The sequence below is a fragment of the Syngnathus floridae genome, chromosome 10 (genome assembly GCF_059516105.1).
Source record: "Syngnathus floridae isolate MCC-2025c chromosome 10, RoL_Sflo_1.0, whole genome shotgun sequence".
Classification (NCBI taxonomy): Eukaryota; Metazoa; Chordata; class Actinopteri; order Syngnathiformes; family Syngnathidae; genus Syngnathus; species Syngnathus floridae.
This window is the reverse complement of record NC_142422.1, coordinates 1,144,766-1,162,758: the sequence shown is the minus strand read 5'-3', so window position 1 is coordinate 1,162,758 and position 17,993 is coordinate 1,144,766. Positions and strand designations below refer to the sequence as shown.

At 43.0% G+C, this 17,993-nt stretch overlaps 3 protein-coding genes and 1 long non-coding RNA gene across 5 annotated transcripts; 3 read left to right on the top strand and 1 right to left on the bottom strand.

The window, feature by feature from the left end:
* Positions 1-656: 656 nt before the first annotated feature.
* scn1ba (sodium channel, voltage-gated, type I, beta a) lies at positions 657-6,092 on the bottom strand. Its single transcript, XM_088386633.1, has 6 exons — positions 4,381-6,092; positions 2,261-2,427; positions 1,424-1,661; positions 1,190-1,331; positions 919-991; positions 657-781 (listed from the first exon to the last, which is right to left on the bottom strand). Exons 1-5 carry the CDS (start codon positions 4,430-4,432, stop codon positions 925-927), a joined length of 666 nt encoding a protein of 221 aa, XP_088242759.1. The 5' UTR covers positions 4,433-6,092; the 3' UTR covers positions 657-781; positions 919-924.
* LOC148391576 (uncharacterized) lies at positions 903-4,425 on the top strand. Its single transcript, XR_015860734.1, has 3 exons — positions 903-1,355; positions 4,171-4,287; positions 4,370-4,425. It is a non-coding gene; the product is annotated as an uncharacterized LOC148391576 (long non-coding RNA).
* A 15-nt stretch (positions 6,093-6,107) lies between the features above and the next one.
* psmc4 (proteasome 26S subunit, ATPase 4) lies at positions 6,108-9,825 on the top strand. Its single transcript, XM_088386622.1, has 11 exons — positions 6,108-6,245; positions 7,073-7,171; positions 7,301-7,487; positions 7,676-7,822; positions 8,180-8,289; positions 8,368-8,461; positions 8,599-8,766; positions 8,838-8,914; positions 9,045-9,213; positions 9,311-9,366; positions 9,447-9,825. The coding sequence occupies exons 1-11, from the start codon at positions 6,213-6,215 to the stop codon at positions 9,558-9,560; spliced, it is 1,254 nt and encodes a 417-aa protein (XP_088242748.1). The 5' UTR covers positions 6,108-6,212; the 3' UTR covers positions 9,561-9,825.
* Positions 9,826-10,456: 631 nt separating this feature from the next.
* Positions 10,457-17,980, top strand: LOC148391573 (beta-1,4-galactosyltransferase 3). Of its 2 annotated transcripts, none has more exons than XM_088386535.1 (7): positions 10,457-10,666; positions 13,183-14,129; positions 14,841-15,076; positions 15,179-15,366; positions 15,853-15,975; positions 16,043-16,147; positions 16,244-17,980. In XM_088386535.1, the coding sequence occupies exons 2-7, from the start codon at positions 13,856-13,858 to the stop codon at positions 16,464-16,466; spliced, it is 1,149 nt and encodes a 382-aa protein (XP_088242661.1). In that variant the 5' UTR covers positions 10,457-10,666; positions 13,183-13,855; the 3' UTR covers positions 16,467-17,980. The 2 variants fall into 2 exon arrangements, with proteins under 2 accessions (XP_088242661.1, XP_088242662.1); XM_088386536.1 differs by lacking the exon at positions 10,457-10,666 and adding an exon at positions 12,481-12,599.
* The last annotated feature ends 13 nt before the right edge of the window (positions 17,981-17,993 follow it).

Here is a 17,993-nt window from a genome sequence, read left to right as displayed (position 1 = left end):
CAAAACCAAAAACTTCATGGGAAAATATTTGAAAAAATCTTTAATACCATTTAATGTTGATAATAACTAAATACAAATAATATAAAATAAAATCTGAAAATGTATATTCCAAATTGTATTGTTGTAAATTATAAGTTATATTTAAATGCTGATATTTGAAATGATTTAAGTATTTTCTTCCTGTTTAAATTTCAGATTTTTTTAATATAAAAATTAAAATGTGATGTTTTTATTTGTCAATAATTGTGTAAGCCGCAGCCCTTAAAATACGCATAAAACCAGTGGATAACTTTACATTCTATTTTATTATGTTTTCCATTCAGTGAAGTGTTATTTCTGTTAGGAAAAAAAGCAGGTAAGAAAAAGTGATGAATGCTATTGTACTTTAAATATTTGCACTGGATTGGAAGTACACAAACACGTTGTTAGTGAACTTTTTTTTTTTTCAATATTGATCCCAAACCGCCTTTTCCTTAGAACTCGGCCAAATGGGTTAATGCTCTATTTTCCAACATTGTTGTAAAAATAAATCCGATATTTCATACGGTAGTCTTGTTTTATTTTTGCCCCTTTTCCTGTTTGGCAGTGCAAGGTGGTGCTTTGCTGCCCTCTAGCGGCTACTATTAAAACACGTAAAACATGCACACTGTTGTTTGTTGTACAGTTGTATAAAGTGGCTGGAATGGAGCGTCACACTCCTGTCTTGGCGTGTTGTCGCGGAGGAGACGGTGATGCTGAAGGTGGATGTGAAAATCCATCTCTGCGCCAGCACTTTCCCACTCTGAGGTCAAACACAACAACAAACAGTCATGAAACGCATTCTAATATTTCCGTTTAAACTGTTTTTACGTGTAAATTTCACACGAGTTATGGAAATAAAAGGGAAAATAGAAACAGGTATTGTGGATTTCAGCCTACCATGTGTTAATCATCCTCCTGCGCATCTGCGCAGTTGTCTTTGTTTTCAGACGCTACGGCTAAATACTCGGCCCTGAGGCGAGGAAGAGGAAGGAGGATCAGCAGCAGGAAGGAGAGAAAGAGTCCAACAGGTTGAAAGAATCCAAGATCAGAACGGACATTGTTTTCATTCAGGAGGAGAACATTGAGTGACTGAAGCATGACGTCACGAAAAATCAATCCACTCATTCATCCACTCCAGCTATTTGCATGAAAGTTTGCGTTGACTCACGCGCTCTCCCTCAAGGCCTCCTCGCCGGCCGCCGAGATCTTCCTGTAGCAGTAGATCATCTCCACCAGAAGCCACAGCTGCAGGCCGATGATGGCCACGTACATCATCACCTCAGACAAGATGGACGCGATGCCCCTCGTCACTGACACATGAAGGAACAGCATAGGTGAGTTCCTCTTTCTATGGTTATCATCACCCCCGAAAAAAAATTTCATAGAGGTCAAGGGCGCATACTTTTGGGCACCACGTGGACGTTGATGATCTTGCTGGTGTTGGAGCGGAAGGTGTAGTCGTTGTAGACGAGCACACGGCTGAAAACGCACTTGTAGCTGCCCGTGTCGTTGAAGGTGATGTTGGTGATGTAGATGGAGCCGTCCTGGAGGTCCAGCGTCCGTCTGCTGCCGCGCCACTGCACTCGCGACATAAAGCGATCGTCCAAAATCCAGCCCCGCTCATTCCCGTAGCTGTACAGCTACGTGGAAAATAACAAAACATAACATTCATTCCAATGCCATTAGTTTAATTTTTTTTATATTTTTTATTCCTTCTAAACTGATCCATTTCTTTTTAAAAATTGGCAAATATGAAACTTTACATTTTTAATTATTTTTCAAACTTACAAGAAACTGTTTATGTGTATACATGTTTTTAATATTGCATTATATATGCAAAATTTGGAATTTAACTAGAAATGACATAAGTTTACATTTTTTGCTTTAAAACATTGACATGCGTTGGGTTTTAAAATGTTCATTTTAATTTCAAAATTAAATTTTTTTTGCAATGGTTTCTTTTCAAAAGATCAAATGTATCATGTGTAAAATATAATATTCATTAAAAATTCCAAATGTATTCAAATGTTTTAGCCATTTGAAAAAATAACATTAAAGTTAATCATTGAAAAACAAATATTCTGAAAATAAATCAATATAATTTAACATTTGAATAAGAGCCCATGTCCAAACTGAATTTAATATGAAATTTTGCATATTGTATGAATGAAATGATTACATTTCATATTTAATTGAATGAATCCCTCCTATTCCCTCATCCCCTGCGTGCGTGACTGACATGTGAGAAGTCGGCGTCGCCGGCGGCCTTGAAGAGCCAGGTGACGCTGGCCGTGGCCATGACCTCGCCCCTCCTCTTGCACGAGATACAGCCTAGCTTAAAACCTTGGTTGGCCACCGCCTCCGTGTCTGAGTCCACCTCCACGCATGCGCCCGCGCACACGCCCGCTGCAAAGAGAAACGGAAAACAAGCTCGTCAAATTTTGCGTTAATGATGACAAAGCCACAGTCATCCACTTTGCATGCATCTGCCGAGCAAAGTCATTTTTATATTCAAAATACACGACACATCATTCATAATTTCACAACATCGATTTCTGAGTAGGTCAACAGCAGCTCAATGTCAAAAGCCTTTTTCTGCTGACACAGTAAAAATGATGTAACCAGACAGTGACCAACACATATGTGAACGCCGCATCCAAAAAGTCAGCGTTGCATAATCGCTGACCTGACCAGTCAGGATTACGCAACAGATATTCTAGAATTTGCCATGCGCCAGCTCACTAATCCTTTCGACGGAATTATGTGTGACCTTAAATGCACACAAACGCACAAGTGTTTTTTGATGACTCATTGTGATGCAATGTGTCTCATAAATATACGATAGTGTTGTTTGTTTGCAATAATTTTGTGACTGTCATTTCATTTCCTACTAAATTGTCAGGCAACGTGTTTGAGCCTTATGAAATCTGCCTAGCGACAAGTGGCCAATGAAATGTGACAGTGGGAAAAATTGGCTCCAACTGGCTTATTCATATCATATCATTATTTTTCAAAAAATAGCACCTTGACTTATGAGTTCAATTTGTTCTGTGGCCATCCCCTGGTGGTGTAATGACATTTTTGTTAAGAAATAAAAAAAAAAAATTGTGATAAATCATGTTGGACCTCCCATATACACAAATGGGAAACGACTAACCTCTTACATTTCGCCAAATTCCGAGCTAGCTTGAAACTTTCCACGAGGACAACGAACCACTTGAGCGAATGTTTGCGTCGCCTTTCCTTCTACAACTTTGGTTTGGGACAATGAATGAGACTGTGGGACGGCATTGCCATCGTTGGGGAGGGTGAAGCGTTGATTCATGGGCTGGAACCACCAATGGATTCATTAGTGAGGTCACAAGGTGGCCTAGCATCAATTTGATAGATGCATCCGTCTGGCCAAGATGGTCTCTGTGTGAGCTGCATTCATAATGTCCATTCGGCCTTGAACGGACACACACACACACACACACACGCGCGCACTTACACAAGAAGTTGTGCGTCATCCGTGCTGATGGAACATAAAGGATGACTGTACTTTCTTTTCACTGTACTTTTTTTTTTTTTTTAAGATCTTCACATCTATTGACGATTACACTTGAGCCAATGAGAGCTAACGTGGGCTGACTCTGTTATTTATTTTTTAAGATGAGTTCAGAAATGAATAGAGACTGGATTGGTCGGCATTTCTTATGAATTAAAAAGTACGTTATATATATATTGATTTAAACTTCATATAGTTAATTCATTAAGATAGCCTAACTGTGAATTAATTTTGTTTTCAAGTTGTTTATTCCTCATTTTTGTTTAGACTTTTGAAAAGATATTTTTGGTTTAATATTCATCTATTTAATTGAATGTTTTCTTAACATCTGATTGCTTGTGCACGTCATATGACCGTCCTTGCGTTGTCCTTGTTAATATTTTATGCATGTTAATTGCTGCTATTGACTTTTTTCACATCACGCACACCAGTCAAGATTTAAAAGGCTGCTATTTTTAATCAAGCCTCCGTCTTATGAGCTCTCATCCAATTTCCTGCCTGATCCTCGCTTGCGTGTCCAGATGTGCTCTCGTCATTACAGGGATTTTATCAGTTTGAAAGAAAAAAAAAAAAGAAAAAATGTAACCCTCCACATTTGCCAGGCAGTACAAACCTCAGTGGAAAAAGTCTCAAGAGCCAGAAGATACCACCAGATGGCGCCAGAGCAATACTTTTATACTAGACATGGTTTTGGCCTAAGCTAACAAAACACAGAAAAGGTGAGTTTTAACGGCTGGAAAAGAAAATGATCAAATACAGTTAATATACGCTTGTGGTGTTACCATGGTAATGCAAATACAGGAGCTACTCACCTTGAAGCACCATGAGGAGGACCAACGCTATAAACATCACCAAGGCAGACATGTTACTGATGTTCAAAGCCTCCAAAAAGTGTGTGTTATGCCCTCACCAAAAAAAAAAAAAAAGTGGGACAAACAAAAGCAGGAGTTCAGCGATCACCTCCCAAATGTTTCTCAGCAGCAGTGTCCATTTACAGAAGAAGAATCACTCCGGGTGTCGCCTTTCAACCACTCCTCAATTATTTAAAATGGATCTTCACACTCTTCTTTTTCTTCCATTTTATTGTCGTTCACAGAAAATGGCCCAGAGTATTCCCTCGTTCTTTGGCTTTTTTAATTTGCATTGTAAAAAGCAATGTGCAAAAAGTTGTCTGTAGATTACATTAAATGGAAGAAGTCAAAATGAAAGTGCTCAACTCACTTCAGCGTAGTTCCTTGGATCCTAGAAGATTGCAGTGAAGCCCTACCTTTGTCCATCTGAAGCGCCTCAACTTGGCGCCAAAGCACTAGTTTTATTGCAAACAAATACTTTTGCCTGAGCGCAAAATCAATGAATAAGAGAGGATAGGTTATCCCCCAAAAATTAGCCTGGGTTGTTCAACAAATAATTCCGCGCACAAAAATTGCAAACAGGTGACTTTTTCCACTGAATGATGGAGGATCTCGCCTGCAAAGATGAAAAAGCTGCGGGTTCACGTTTCAGTTTCAGCAAGTTTCTAAACATGAAACCAGCCTTAAAGTGTTCTGCAAGTCAGCCAAAGATCTCCAAACGGCTCAAATGGGATTGAAAATGCACCTTGCTGTCAAAATGTCCTCTATTGGGAAGCAAAATTCTCACATGATGGTCCCCAGGTGGTCGAATCCCATCCATCATGCCAGATGTTCCCACTCGGTTTCACCATCGGAGGGCTTTCGGATAGAAGTACATGAAATAGAATCCAGGAGAGCCGAGGCAGGAGAGGACACAAAAGATCAGGAGGCTCGCTGGCGGACATGTCGGTCCGTGTGGAGGGATGCTGTGCTGATCCTGTCATTGGGATGGGGGAGATGAGGGAGGTCGGGTGGGGGTGATGTGATGCAACCAAGACGTGGAGCGGGATGACGGACGAGCATGAGGGAGAGGTGACAGGGCGTTGTCATGGCAACAGGGATTTGGCGAGAGTGGCCGTCTCCTGACTTCTATTAACTGCACAGACGATGGTGTTGCGTGTTACAGCAACTTTGAAGGACTCACAGAAAGTCTGAGTGTTTTTTCTTTTCTTTTGCACCTTTCATTTTTAACATTTTTATCATCTGACCTCTATGTCTTTGTTGTTTATTCTTTCTCTAATGCAAGCAGCTAGAATTTCTCTCTATTGCAAATAGAATCTAAATTTTAAAAGAACAGGCCCATTTTTCTAAACTTGTTTTCTTCTTAAATGAAACGGTTTTTTCCCGTCTAAATTCAGGCCTCCTGTAATTCCACAAAATGTCCGCTAGAGGGCAGTATCACTAGATTAATATTGTATTTATTTTATATTGAAATTAGATTTTATAAAATAAAATACAATACAAGAACATAAATGGCACAACGGAAACACTAGAAAAAAATAAGGTACGCATATTAATACCCTCCCGTAATTATCTAAAAATTCTTGTTAGGTTGATTATTTTTAATTCAAACTTCTTCCGATTTAAACAATATCAAGAATTTATATATTTCAAAAGTATAGATCAGCTGATAGAGTTACAGTACCCCAGGTTATGTTTCCAAATTTGACGTGACGTTGCGAGACTACATCACCCACAAGCCTCTTTTACGTCGAACTATGACGTCACGACGCTAATCAGCGGCAGAATCCAACATGGACGATACTATGGCTGTCGAAAAGAGCCCGGTATGAATTCGTCACTTTTCTTGTATTGTGCTTACATTGACCTCGCTTCGATGGCTTCATTGCACACGTTAAAGCGTTAAATAGTCAATGTCTGTTTGTGTTCTCCCCGCTCTCCTTTTTGCCTCATATTCTGTTTTCAATGTCCAAAACGTAAAGCTGCCAATTCATTCTGGGCGATCGCAATGTCAGACAAGTTAGCCGCTAGCGTTAGCATTGTGTTAATTGTTTATTTTGCGTTGATTTAATGACACAAACACAATGTTTTCCATTTGCAACTGATCTAGTCCAGATTATATTTGTTGGTTTATAAGTGGGAAAATGGGAATTTGTTCGTTTTCCATGCTGTCAAATGAAGCTTGCTATCAGCTAGCGCCTCTTGTAGCTTGTTAACGTGGACAAATGTTCATTTCAAATTGATTTATGGAATGATTATTTAAGTATTTGCTAGAGCTTGGCCTGCAAGATATTGATTACTCAAATACAATATATTTGCTCTTTCAGAAAAAAAAACAGTGACAATGTCATTATTCAAAACAACTTTTACCCTTTGTTTTGTTTCCCTTCTCGCATTTGTTTCATTTCTTCATATACCAAACAAACCATTAAACATTTCCCACCAGTATTTACTTGTATCGACCCCTGCAAAATAAAAATGTCATGATGGCCAGATGATATGGAAATAAGTGCTTTGTCTTTGTGAAAACTACCGCCCTGGGAACTATGACTTTCTTTGCTGCTCACCCTTGAAAATAATAAAAACAGATGGTTGCAAAAGACAAGGGGAAAATTGCTCATTTGTTTCACTGTGTGTTTTCCCCCGCTGAAAGGAGGAAATTCCGGCAATCTTGAACTCCCGACCGCAGACCGGTCTGTCCTTCCTGGCACCAGAACCAGAGGACCTGGAGGACCTTTACAGCAGATACAAGGTCAGAAGCCATCAATCTTAGGCTGAATTTACACTATAGGAATGAAAGAAAATAATCTCCAACAGGAAATAGAAACCTGCTAAAAACGAATGTTCTCTTATTTGTCGGTTAACGTGTGTGTGTTTGCAGAAGCTGCAGCAGGAGCTGGAGTTCCTGGAAGTGCAAGAGGAGTACATCAAGGATGAGCAGAAGAACCTGAAGAAGGAGTTCCTCCATGCACAGGAGGAGGTGAAGCGGATACAGAGCATCCCACTCGTCATCGGGCAGTTCCTGGAAGCCGTCGACCAGAACACGGCCATCGTTGGCTCCACTACGGGTAAGAACGCAAAGAAGAGATCTCTGTCAAACGATAGAATAGAAAACAAAAAAGGCTGGCACACTTTTTGTTTCCAGTGTTTCTATCCATTTTGATTCTAAAAGAGGAGTGATCAAAATGAAGTCACCGCTGTTACAAACATTTTACTCATGAATTCTTTATCGAGCATCCCACCTTTGCTCCCCCAGGTTCCAACTACTATGTGCGCATCCTGAGCACCATCGACCGGGAGTTGCTGAAACCCAACGCCTCGGTGGCTCTGCACAAACACAGCAACGCCCTCGTGGACGTCCTTCCCCCCGAGGCCGACAGCAGCATCATGATGCTCACCTCAGGTATGGGGACCGCTCACGGAAGGACGAGCCGTTGAACAGCTAGCCCAAAGCTAATATGGCAGCCAACACGCAGACGTTGAGCGCCTAAAGCAGATGGGTAACAGGAAATAGAAACCTTCCCGAATCAAGTTAGCAGCAGACGCTGGTTCCCGACAGGAAGTAGAATCCTTTCAAAATAAAACCAGCTGTACATTCTCAAGCGCTCATCTCCAATGGGAATAATTAATCTGCCAAAATAAAACCAGCCACATGGCCAACTTCTCTTAACAGGAAGTACAAACCTACCATAATAAAAGCAGCCACTAAGTGACAGGCAGTGGCTAATTTGTCTTTTTTTTTTTCTATTTGTGCCTGTAGACCAGAAACCTGACGTGATGTACGCTGACATCGGAGGAATGGACATCCAGAAGCAGGAAGTCAGGGAGGCGGTGGAGCTTCCACTCACGCACTTTGAGCTCTATAAGCAGGTCACACACATGCACACACACACACACACACACTACAACATCAAGAAACCAACCAAGAATTTTCTTTCCGTCACACAGATTGGCATCGACCCGCCCAGAGGAGTCCTCATGTATGGACCACCAGGATGCGGCAAGACCATGTTGGCCAAAGCTGTGGCACACCATACAACAGGTGTGTACACACATTAAGCAGTGGCCGTCCATCTTTTAACCTCAAGTACCACCTGAGGGTTGCTTTTTTTTTTTTTTTTTTTGGTCAGAAGGCTTTCTCATGTCTCAAAAGCAATTGTCCTCTCCTCTCTCGTGCAGCGGCGTTCATCCGCGTGGTGGGCTCCGAGTTTGTGCAGAAGTACCTGGGTGAGGGCCCCCGCATGGTGCGCGACGTCTTTCGCTTGGCCAAGGAGAACGCGCCCGCCATCATCTTTATTGATGAGATAGACGCCATCGCCACCAAGCGATTCGACGCGCAGACTGGGGGTACCAAACTGTCATTGAGGAACGCCGCTCTGAAGAAGACAAAACCCTCATGTCGTTTTTCCCCTACGCAGCTGACCGAGAAGTGCAGAGAATTTTACTGGAGCTGCTTAATCAGATGGACGGTTTTGACCAGAATGTCAACGTCAAGGTGAGCCAAAATCTCTACCCCCCCCCCCCCTCTACACGCACGCTGTCTGAGGAAGCTTTTAGCTAATTCCCAATCCAGACTCCCTTTTATTCCCGTACACGTGTCTAACGTGGTGCTCTGACCATCCCAGGTGATCATGGCCACCAACAGAGCAGATACATTGGACCCGGCCTTGCTGCGTCCCGGCCGCTTGGACCGAAAGATCGAATTCCCGCTGCCCGACCGTCGGCAGAAGCGTCTCATCTTCTCCACCATCACTAGCAAAATGAACCTCTCTGAGGAGGTGGACCTAGAGGACTGTATCCTTTTTTTGTCATGTTTATGCACTATTCATATTTGGCCTTACCACGCGGGTTGTCGTAAATACATTGTGAGCATCCTTAACAGCTTCTGCAGACGTGGCCCGACCAGACAAGATCTCCGGAGCAGACATCAACTCCATCTGCCAGGAGGTGAGCAGCCGAGCAAGCCGATCAACATTGGTCAATATCAACTCGGACTCAATATCAATTTCTTTTTTCCGCATCCCAAGGCCGGCATGTTGGCCGTCCGCGAGAACCGCTACATCGTCCTGGCTAAAGACTTCGAGAAGGCCTACAAGACGGTAATCAAAAAGGACGAGCAGGAGCACGAGTTCTACAAGTAGAGAGGAATGAGAGAAATGTGTTTGTGTCTGTAGCGGCCATGTGTCATTTTCATTTTTGTTTTCTTGGACTGAACAAAGTCACTGCTGCATAAGGCCTAATATTGAGCCTCATGTGCCCAATTAAGTGTGTTCGTTTTCTTTTGTACAGGCAGGCACGCTTCTGGTTCAGAAAAATAACAGTCAGTCTTTATCAGTAATCGGGTTGTATCCATATACAAGTATATGACTGATATATCCATTAAAGATGTTTTGCATAAAATCTGAATATGGCTTTGTCTTCATTTTATCTGGATTGATTTTGTGACCCCCAGAAGGTCAAGACTGTTGTTGCGTGTCTCATTGAATGAGTAAGATTAAATGTTGTTTTCAAGGTGGACTGTAAATGTCAAGTAAGTAAACAATACACATAATTTAAAACAAAAATAAATTCTACTTTAATTCGGTCAATCTTTCCCAAATTTTAACGCGTAGGGCTGCCATATGAGGTCATGAATTGGATTAACGTGGCACGTTCATGAAACTACGGCCTGTTTTAATGAATTGTAATTTACATTTAATTGGCGCATAAAAAGTTTAAAATATCACACCAAAGCACATTAGGAAGTACATTATAGTACAGTAGAAGTGTTATAGTTAAACTTTTCTTGCGTTTCCAAAACCAGATGTTGATGGCGTATTGAGGTTTCCCGCATATTGAACTGCACACGGAAAAACCCACTAAACTTGATTTGGCCACTTTACTGCTATCAGTTTGACTTCTCCAACATTTTTTTTACACTTTATTTTACTTCAATATACACTTCCCATTTACTTGCATCACACATATAAAGACTTTATTAATCCACGAGATGATTCAGTAGGAAAAAACACGTATGAGGATGTGTGATTAAAAAAAAGGGGGAGGAACCAAGCAGGCGACCCTCCAGCCGCAGCTTCTCGACGGCATTATTTAGCCCAGTCGATGTGACTCTCCAGCTGCTGCCTGCACAAAGCTCGCGCGGTCAGCCTCAACTTCTTAAACATATCACCAGCACGTAGCGAGCTCTTTTTTTCGGCAAAACATCCACCATGGACTCCTGTTTGGAGCCTGTCGACCGACATCCGAGGTAAGCATTTGAAGTGCGAACTAGGCGGGCGGGGCGAAACAGCTGCTAGTTTAGCTTAGCTGAGCTACATGCTAACGCCGCTCCGGGGCGGCTCGTCTCGGTTTGGCTCCCTGTAGTTGGAACCCCAAAAGGTGGTTGTGTTTTTGTCAGGTTGCCGCTTGGGTTTACTTGACTTAGTCATTTTCCCTCAAATGAACACGTGTTTTAAGGATTTTTTTTTTTTGCCAGTATGTAACACTGTTTAAGTTTGGCGACTAAGACCTCTTAAAAACGACATAAATGTCCAAAAGTGGCACTTGCATTATTTTTTAGCTGCGAAGCTAGCGGAGGCTAGCTTAACTTTTTGGCGAGAAAAAAGTTTTTAAACCGGAGCGGCCAGCACGAGTGGTTTAAAAATGGTTGTCGGTTGCTGCTCATTTACATTCAATGGCTTGTTGGTGCAACAAAGGTCGCCCACACATCAGGAAGTTTGATCAAAAATATTCCCTTTGTTTTGTTATTCATTTATATGGCAGTATTTTCCGTCGTAAATGTTTATATGATACTTGGATCAACATGCTGCAGGTTTAAATCATTAGAGTCGTGTACTTTTAGCAGAAAAGAATAGTAATATACTACAGGTAAAAGTTTTAATATTAGGAGGGGTGGGAAAAATATTTTGGGGAATAGCTTCGTTGTAACAGTAAAGAATTTTTTGAAAGGGAAAACACAAATGGTGTATTTTTGAGACAAAAGTTGGTAAGTTGTATAATTTTGAGAGTTTATTGTATTGTATATATTTTGTGATGAGACAAATCACGGTTTCACGTCTAGTTAAAAATATAAAAAGCCATCATTATTGTAACTGTCGAAGTCTACATATAATTGTATGTTTCGCCACTCAGAGAAGCTCTTGTAGATTTAGTGATATTCCAAAGTTTTACATGATGCGCAACTTGTGAATTTCTATGTCATTTGTAGCAGTATCTTGGTTAATGAGTTGCAAGTCTAACCTTGAGCGCACAGTGAGATCACTCTGTGATGTCAAAGAAAACTATCTCCTCTCCATTTTTCATTATTATTTTCTTCATCTTTTTATGGCCTATAATTACCACAAGACTATTGATGTCTCCCGGAGCGTTACAATTGTGAGGTCGGACTGAATATTTTCGACTTGAGCCTTGCGTTGATGCGGCCCGCCGACCCCTCACCCCCTCCCGGAGTCATCTGTTGTCTCCACGACGAGCCGCTCCAGTTCTTGTTTTAGCGTCATTGGTCCCGGCGGACGGTAGCTCTCCCGAGAGCGCCGGCCGTGTACCAGCTGCGCCCATAATGAATGGGCCGGGCTCAAGATGGGTTGCCATGGCGGGGCCGCTGGCACGCGTTTGTTCTGCAGTCCCGCTTCAGCACTCCGGGCCCGTGTTTGCATGTTATTTCACTTGCACGCACTCTGAATGTGAATTTGCCTTGCGTTCTATTGTGTCCCAAGGGTTTCTGTATTTGTCCCATGTTCTTCTCAAATTCAAAGGCTGTTGCGTAAGAACTGTTTGCTCAAGGCTACTTTGAGATTAGCACTTGCGTTTAAGTAGGAAAGAGCCACACTGCAAAAACATTGAAATGACACTGCAAGATTAAAATTGTAATCTGAGTTGTTGTTTTTTTTACAAGATGAAAAAATTAGACGTGAAGTAAAGCGCTACCTACGTAAATGGCCTGCCCCCCTCGTGTGTCCTGTGCGTTATGTCATCCCTTTCGAGATGTGAATAGTGACGACGAGCTATATTTAACCCAAAGCACTCGTCATGCGCCCACTCGTGGGTCTGTATATTATTAATGCCCCGCGGGCAAACAGAAAATACCTGCTCTCCACCAAGTGTCGTCCACACGGAGGTCGAATAGAGACGATGGAAGTCGTGGCGGTGACTCGGATGCGTGGACAAGCGAGCCAGAAGTGGTGTGTTGATGACTTGAGCGCTCTCTCGTCTCCGGAAAACCTCATTTATGGCTTTGTCGAGGCCAGATGAGTTTGTCACATTTTATTGAGTGCTCACCGTCATTTATTCGCTCCTCGGCTAAAGCGTCTGACATTAAACGGGATTAGCATTAGTTGCGTGAGGCTGCCTCTTTTTAACGAGCGCTAATTGACTTGTTGGCACCGAGTGAGGTTCCGGCAGCATCTGCACCGGCAGCGATCAGTCGGGCCTGTCCGGCCGACTGCTCTGCCCAGCGCTCCGTGTAAACAAACACAATCCGTTTGTTGGCTCTGCGCACAATTGAGCATTGTTTCGTATCGCGAGCGGGGAGAAATAGTCCTCGGCGGGTTTTTAAAAAAGCTGACGTCAGCAGTTTTGCCAAACTACCGGTGGGGCGGCACTTCGTCCATTTTTAATGGTCATTTTATTCATAGCCCAAAAATGGGAGGTGATCAGCGTGACTACAAAATGATAGTAAATTGCAATCAATGTTATTACAAGGAACGTTTGAGTGTTTTTATTGAAATTGTAACTGATACCTTGCTGTGTGCGTTTGTTTTTCAGCCTGTTGGTGACCCTATTCCTGTCCACCCAGTAGGACCAGTTGCCGTTACCCTGCAGCAGCAGCACTCTGTCACAATAGAACAATAGTGGAGAGAATCTCTTGTTCACAGAACTTCCCCCAAACAGACACGCGAAACCCCACCCTCGCTCGTCCCCATCAGGCAGCGAGGTGGGCGGCGGCGGCCTCCTTAATCCTGCCAAACGTGCCGCGCCTTTTGTCATGGCGACCATCGTCGTTACTGCCGAGTGGCTGAGGCAGCGGCACAAGGAAGCGGCGTGAAGACATCCTGCGGAAGGACATGGAATTCAACAGCACACCATGCGGCAGCGCCATCGCCCCCTTTCGCTACTCGCAGTTTGGACCCAAAGTCCCTTTTTGAAATTTTTGGAACAAACCTAAGCCGCAGCGAGGAATGCGCTGAGCAATGGATGAATAACTTCTTTTTTTTTTTCTTCTCGCTTGGAATATCTTTGCTATTCATCTGTTTGGTGGTCTCGCAGAGTGAAAGCCCACCAAAAGTGCCTTTCTTAGTTTTTTGGAACTATTTTTCTACTCTTGGACTTGACATTAGGGTCGATTATGACCTAAGCACCAACTCGCTGACAATCCTCCACTCCACTCCACTCCACTCCCTTCCTTCCTTCTCCACGTGGCCTCACTTCCATAACCACCATGATCACTCTACAGTCCAAATGGCGTTACTTGTTCATGTTCCTGGGCATCCAGCTGGTGGTCATGGCGCTACTGTCCCGGGAGGGCTACCACAAGAGGGTCAGCTACTTCATACGTATCTTCCGCAAGCCAGACCCCGGCGCGGTGGCGGCGCCTCGGAACCACACGGCCGCCGACGTGCCGGTGAACGACGTGTACGCCAACCTGTCTGGCCTGTCCAAGGCGCAGAAAAATGGAGACGTCTACTACTGTCCCAAGAAGTCTCCTCTCTTAGGTGAGTGCCAAAAACATCTTGTGGGTTCTTCTCTAAATATTGATGTCAATTGACTTTTTTCAGTTTCAAAGAAGTAACAGGATTGTTGTTGTTTTTTTAATTGAATTATGATTTCATTTATTTATTTCATTCCTTAAACTTTTAGCGCCAAGCCTTAAGACTCCTACTTCACAAGCGAGTTAAGATGACAGACAATCAGCTTGTTACCAAAATAAATTCCTTTAGTTGCGCCAACTGAAATTCCAGCTTTCAGAAGACAAACTTGTTTTCCAGAGTTTCAGGTTTCTTCTCGGCGGACATGCCATGAGGCTCTACACCGGAACAAACACTTTATCGATGACGTGTTTAATATCGCCTTTTGTTTGATTTCCTGCGTGCCCTGCCACACACTTGTCACACACAACCTTTAACATCCTGATCCTTGTTAATGTTTGCTTTTTGCAAAATATTGTTGCCTGAACATGGACGTATTTCCTTATCAGTCACACCAAAAGCAAACGAGCTGGATTACCTTGAAAGCGTAGTGTGTGTGTGTGTGCGTGTTTGTCAACTATTTGCACAAGTTGTGAAGACACATTTGCGATGAAAAATCTATCTCTTGCTTGTGTTGTGTTAAATGGACAAATTGGCTTTTCGCTGAACTCTTGTTACATTTTCAAATGATCTCAGCCGACATATATAATATCATAATACAGCCCAATCTGATTTCAGCCGGGCCGATCCACGTCAGCTTCCAATCGGGCCTCACGCTGGCCGAGGTGCGCCGCAAGAACCCGCTGGTGGAACGCGGCGGGCGCTACCGACCGCCCGACTGCGAGGCGCGTCACCGCACGGCCGTGGTCATTCCGCACCGCCACCGCGAGCATCATCTTAAGTTCTTGCTCTACTACCTGCACCCATTCCTGCAGCGTCAGCAGCTCAACTACGGCATCTATATTATTCACCAGGTCCGTCCGCTTATTTTTCTTTTGTCCCCCAAAAGAGCATTTTTGAATTTGCCGTCCGTCTTCCATTCCCTAAATTCTTTTGAATTTGTATCCCGTGCGCAGGCGGGCAATTACACGTTTAACCGGGCCAAGCTGATGAACGCCGGCTTCCGCGAGGCCATGCGCGAGGAGGACTGGGACTGCCTGTTTTTCCACGATGTGGATCTCATCCCAGAGGATGACCGCAACACATACGTGTGCGACTCCAACCCCAAGCATGCCGCCATTGCCATGGACAAGTTTGGCTACAAGTGAGTCTCCATTGTTGCTCGTGTTGAATGCGGTGCACGCGTTCCCGCGTTTTACGACGATATTTCAAAGCGTGTCTCGTATATGCTGCTTCTCATTATATTGCTCGAACGGTTTCCTATACGGACAAAAGTGCGACAATGGGAAATGCAACGTCAGAGTTTGAGATCACATCTGGTGTACCTCAAGGCTCCATTCTCTGCCCCAACATTTTCCTTACCTACATCGACGTTTAACATTCACTTCAGCAATTTCTTTCTTTAGAAGTTGCCTTTTCAGATACAGTACGGCAATAAAACACACGAGTGGTTGCAAGTGGACAAAAGTCAAACAAAAAAAAACTCAGTTTAATATTGAAACATCAGTTTCTATTCAATTAGAATTTTCAGTCCATTGTACTAAATTGGACCAAAGGACCTTTTTATTCCCCCACGAACAGGTTAGTGTAATGGTCTCAAATGATGTTTTGCGTTGTACTTGCCCCGCAGGCTTCCATATTCGATGTACTTCGGAGGAGTGTCGGCTCTCACGCCTCTCCACTACCTCAAAATGAACGGCTTTCCCAACAACTACTGGGGCTGGGGCGGCGAGGACGACGACATCGGCATCAGGTAAGGCCTCCCATTTTCAAATGGCGCATTCCTGTGACGCGTGCTTTCTCCTCCTTCTTCTTCCCAGAGTGTCTCTGGCGGGAATGTCCATCACGCGGCCGTCCCTGAAGGTGGGCCGCTACAAGATGATCAAACACAAGCTGGACAAGGGCAACGATGTCAACCCAAAAAGGTAGATGGTTATCCGAATAAATTCATGTTCAAGATTCTTCTTTGAACCCATGAAAGTTTCATTAGATGACGACTCATTTTCCCCGTGTGCTTCCAGGTTCAACATGCTGGCAAAGACGCGTCAGACGTGGAAGCTAGACGGTATGAACACGGCCGAATACCAAGTTCTGTCACGGGAGTACCTCCCACTCTACACCAACATCACGGTCAACATCGGCACCGAGGCCGGGCTGCACCTGGTGCAGCAGCCCCCCCCGCCCAGTGTCCCAATCTCTGCCAAGGCCTCTTCCAAGGCTGCCTCTCTCAAAACTGAAAAATAGCGCCTCATTTGTCCTGGCGGACTAGGCACATATATAGATATATTTTTTTTCTTTTCTTCGAAAAATGATATCAGCTTTCTGTGTCGTGCTGGACTCTGTGAGTTTATCGACGGCGCCGCCACGTGCTCGCTGCTCAAACCTTTTGATGCCTTCCAATATTTGCTCAGTCCTATCTTCTGCTATTGATCGCCCGAGTGACTTTTTTTTTTTTTGCTTTGAGTGAGCATGATGCTGATACAGTCAAAGGATACGGCCCAGTTTACAAGTTTTTGAGATAATCAATACTTAACAAGCATATCGTGGACCATTTAATTACACATTTCATATCGAAAGGTGATCTTGACGGTTAAGCGCGCAAGCCTTCATCATTTACTTTTTCTGTTCAATGGGTATGACAGAAGATGGTGACCAAAGGTCAGAAGAAAAAAACTATTTCAGTTAAAAAAAAAATCCAATTTAAACAGCATTTCCCTAAGAACACTTCAATTTGTATAATAAAATGAAAAATAATCGCAAAAAATAGCAGACAAACTTAAAAAAATGACAAACAAAAATTGTATGGATCTGTGCAGCCGTTAACTTTTTAAAAATCGATCAATCATACAAATTGTTTTATTTTATTATATCAGTAGTGATCCCTGAAGGAATTATGTGATACCCATTCAACACAAAAATGTAAATCAAGTCTGAACCACTTTACTTTTTTGAAGGATATTTTTCAAACTATTTTTTTCTACTCTGAGAAACTTGAAAAGAATGCTTCTTCGTTTAAAAAGAAAAAAAAAACATCTCAACTATCAAAACAATATATACATTTTCTGAAAATATATATTTTTGATTTTCCGTTTGTTGTATTTTGAACCTGGTGACGGCAAATAACTCGCCTTCCTTTCATGCAGTAAATGTCCACCATGTGCTCTTTGCCATTAGCCCCACCAAGCACACACATCAAACACACACCAGCGTGCTCATACGAGATCATCTTATTTTTTTATCTTAATCCACTATGTTGTAATCAGCGTCTCAGGAAGCCGCCAACCAAAGAGTATCTGTCACGCACGCAGCACGCGTACCAGCTGGTATGGAAAGTTTTTCGAGCATTTAGACCATTTCCTTGATGTTCAGCTGAAGGTCCTTGTCCTAGAATGCTCATTGGGTTAGAGAAAAAGGAAAAAAACAAAGAGCTCACAAGAACCTTGAGATGGCTATCAAAGATCATGGGAAAATCCTCCACATTTCGATCACGAATCGTGATTTGATTTGGCCTCGGCAGCATAATGAAGCCACTGTGCGTGTTAGCAGGTCAGCACGCTGTAAAAAGTGACATCAGAAAATCTGGTGAGGAACGTCGTTGCTTTATTATTATTATTTTTTTGTGACTTTGCAGGTTTCTACTGGAATAGGGTACTGTTAGCTTGCTCTGTTGGTGTTTGTGCGTGTGTGCACACGCGTGCGTGTTTGTTCACCGCACTCGAGTGGCCTTAAATTGTGTAATAAATCGACTATTCAAATGACGGTGTTGAACTT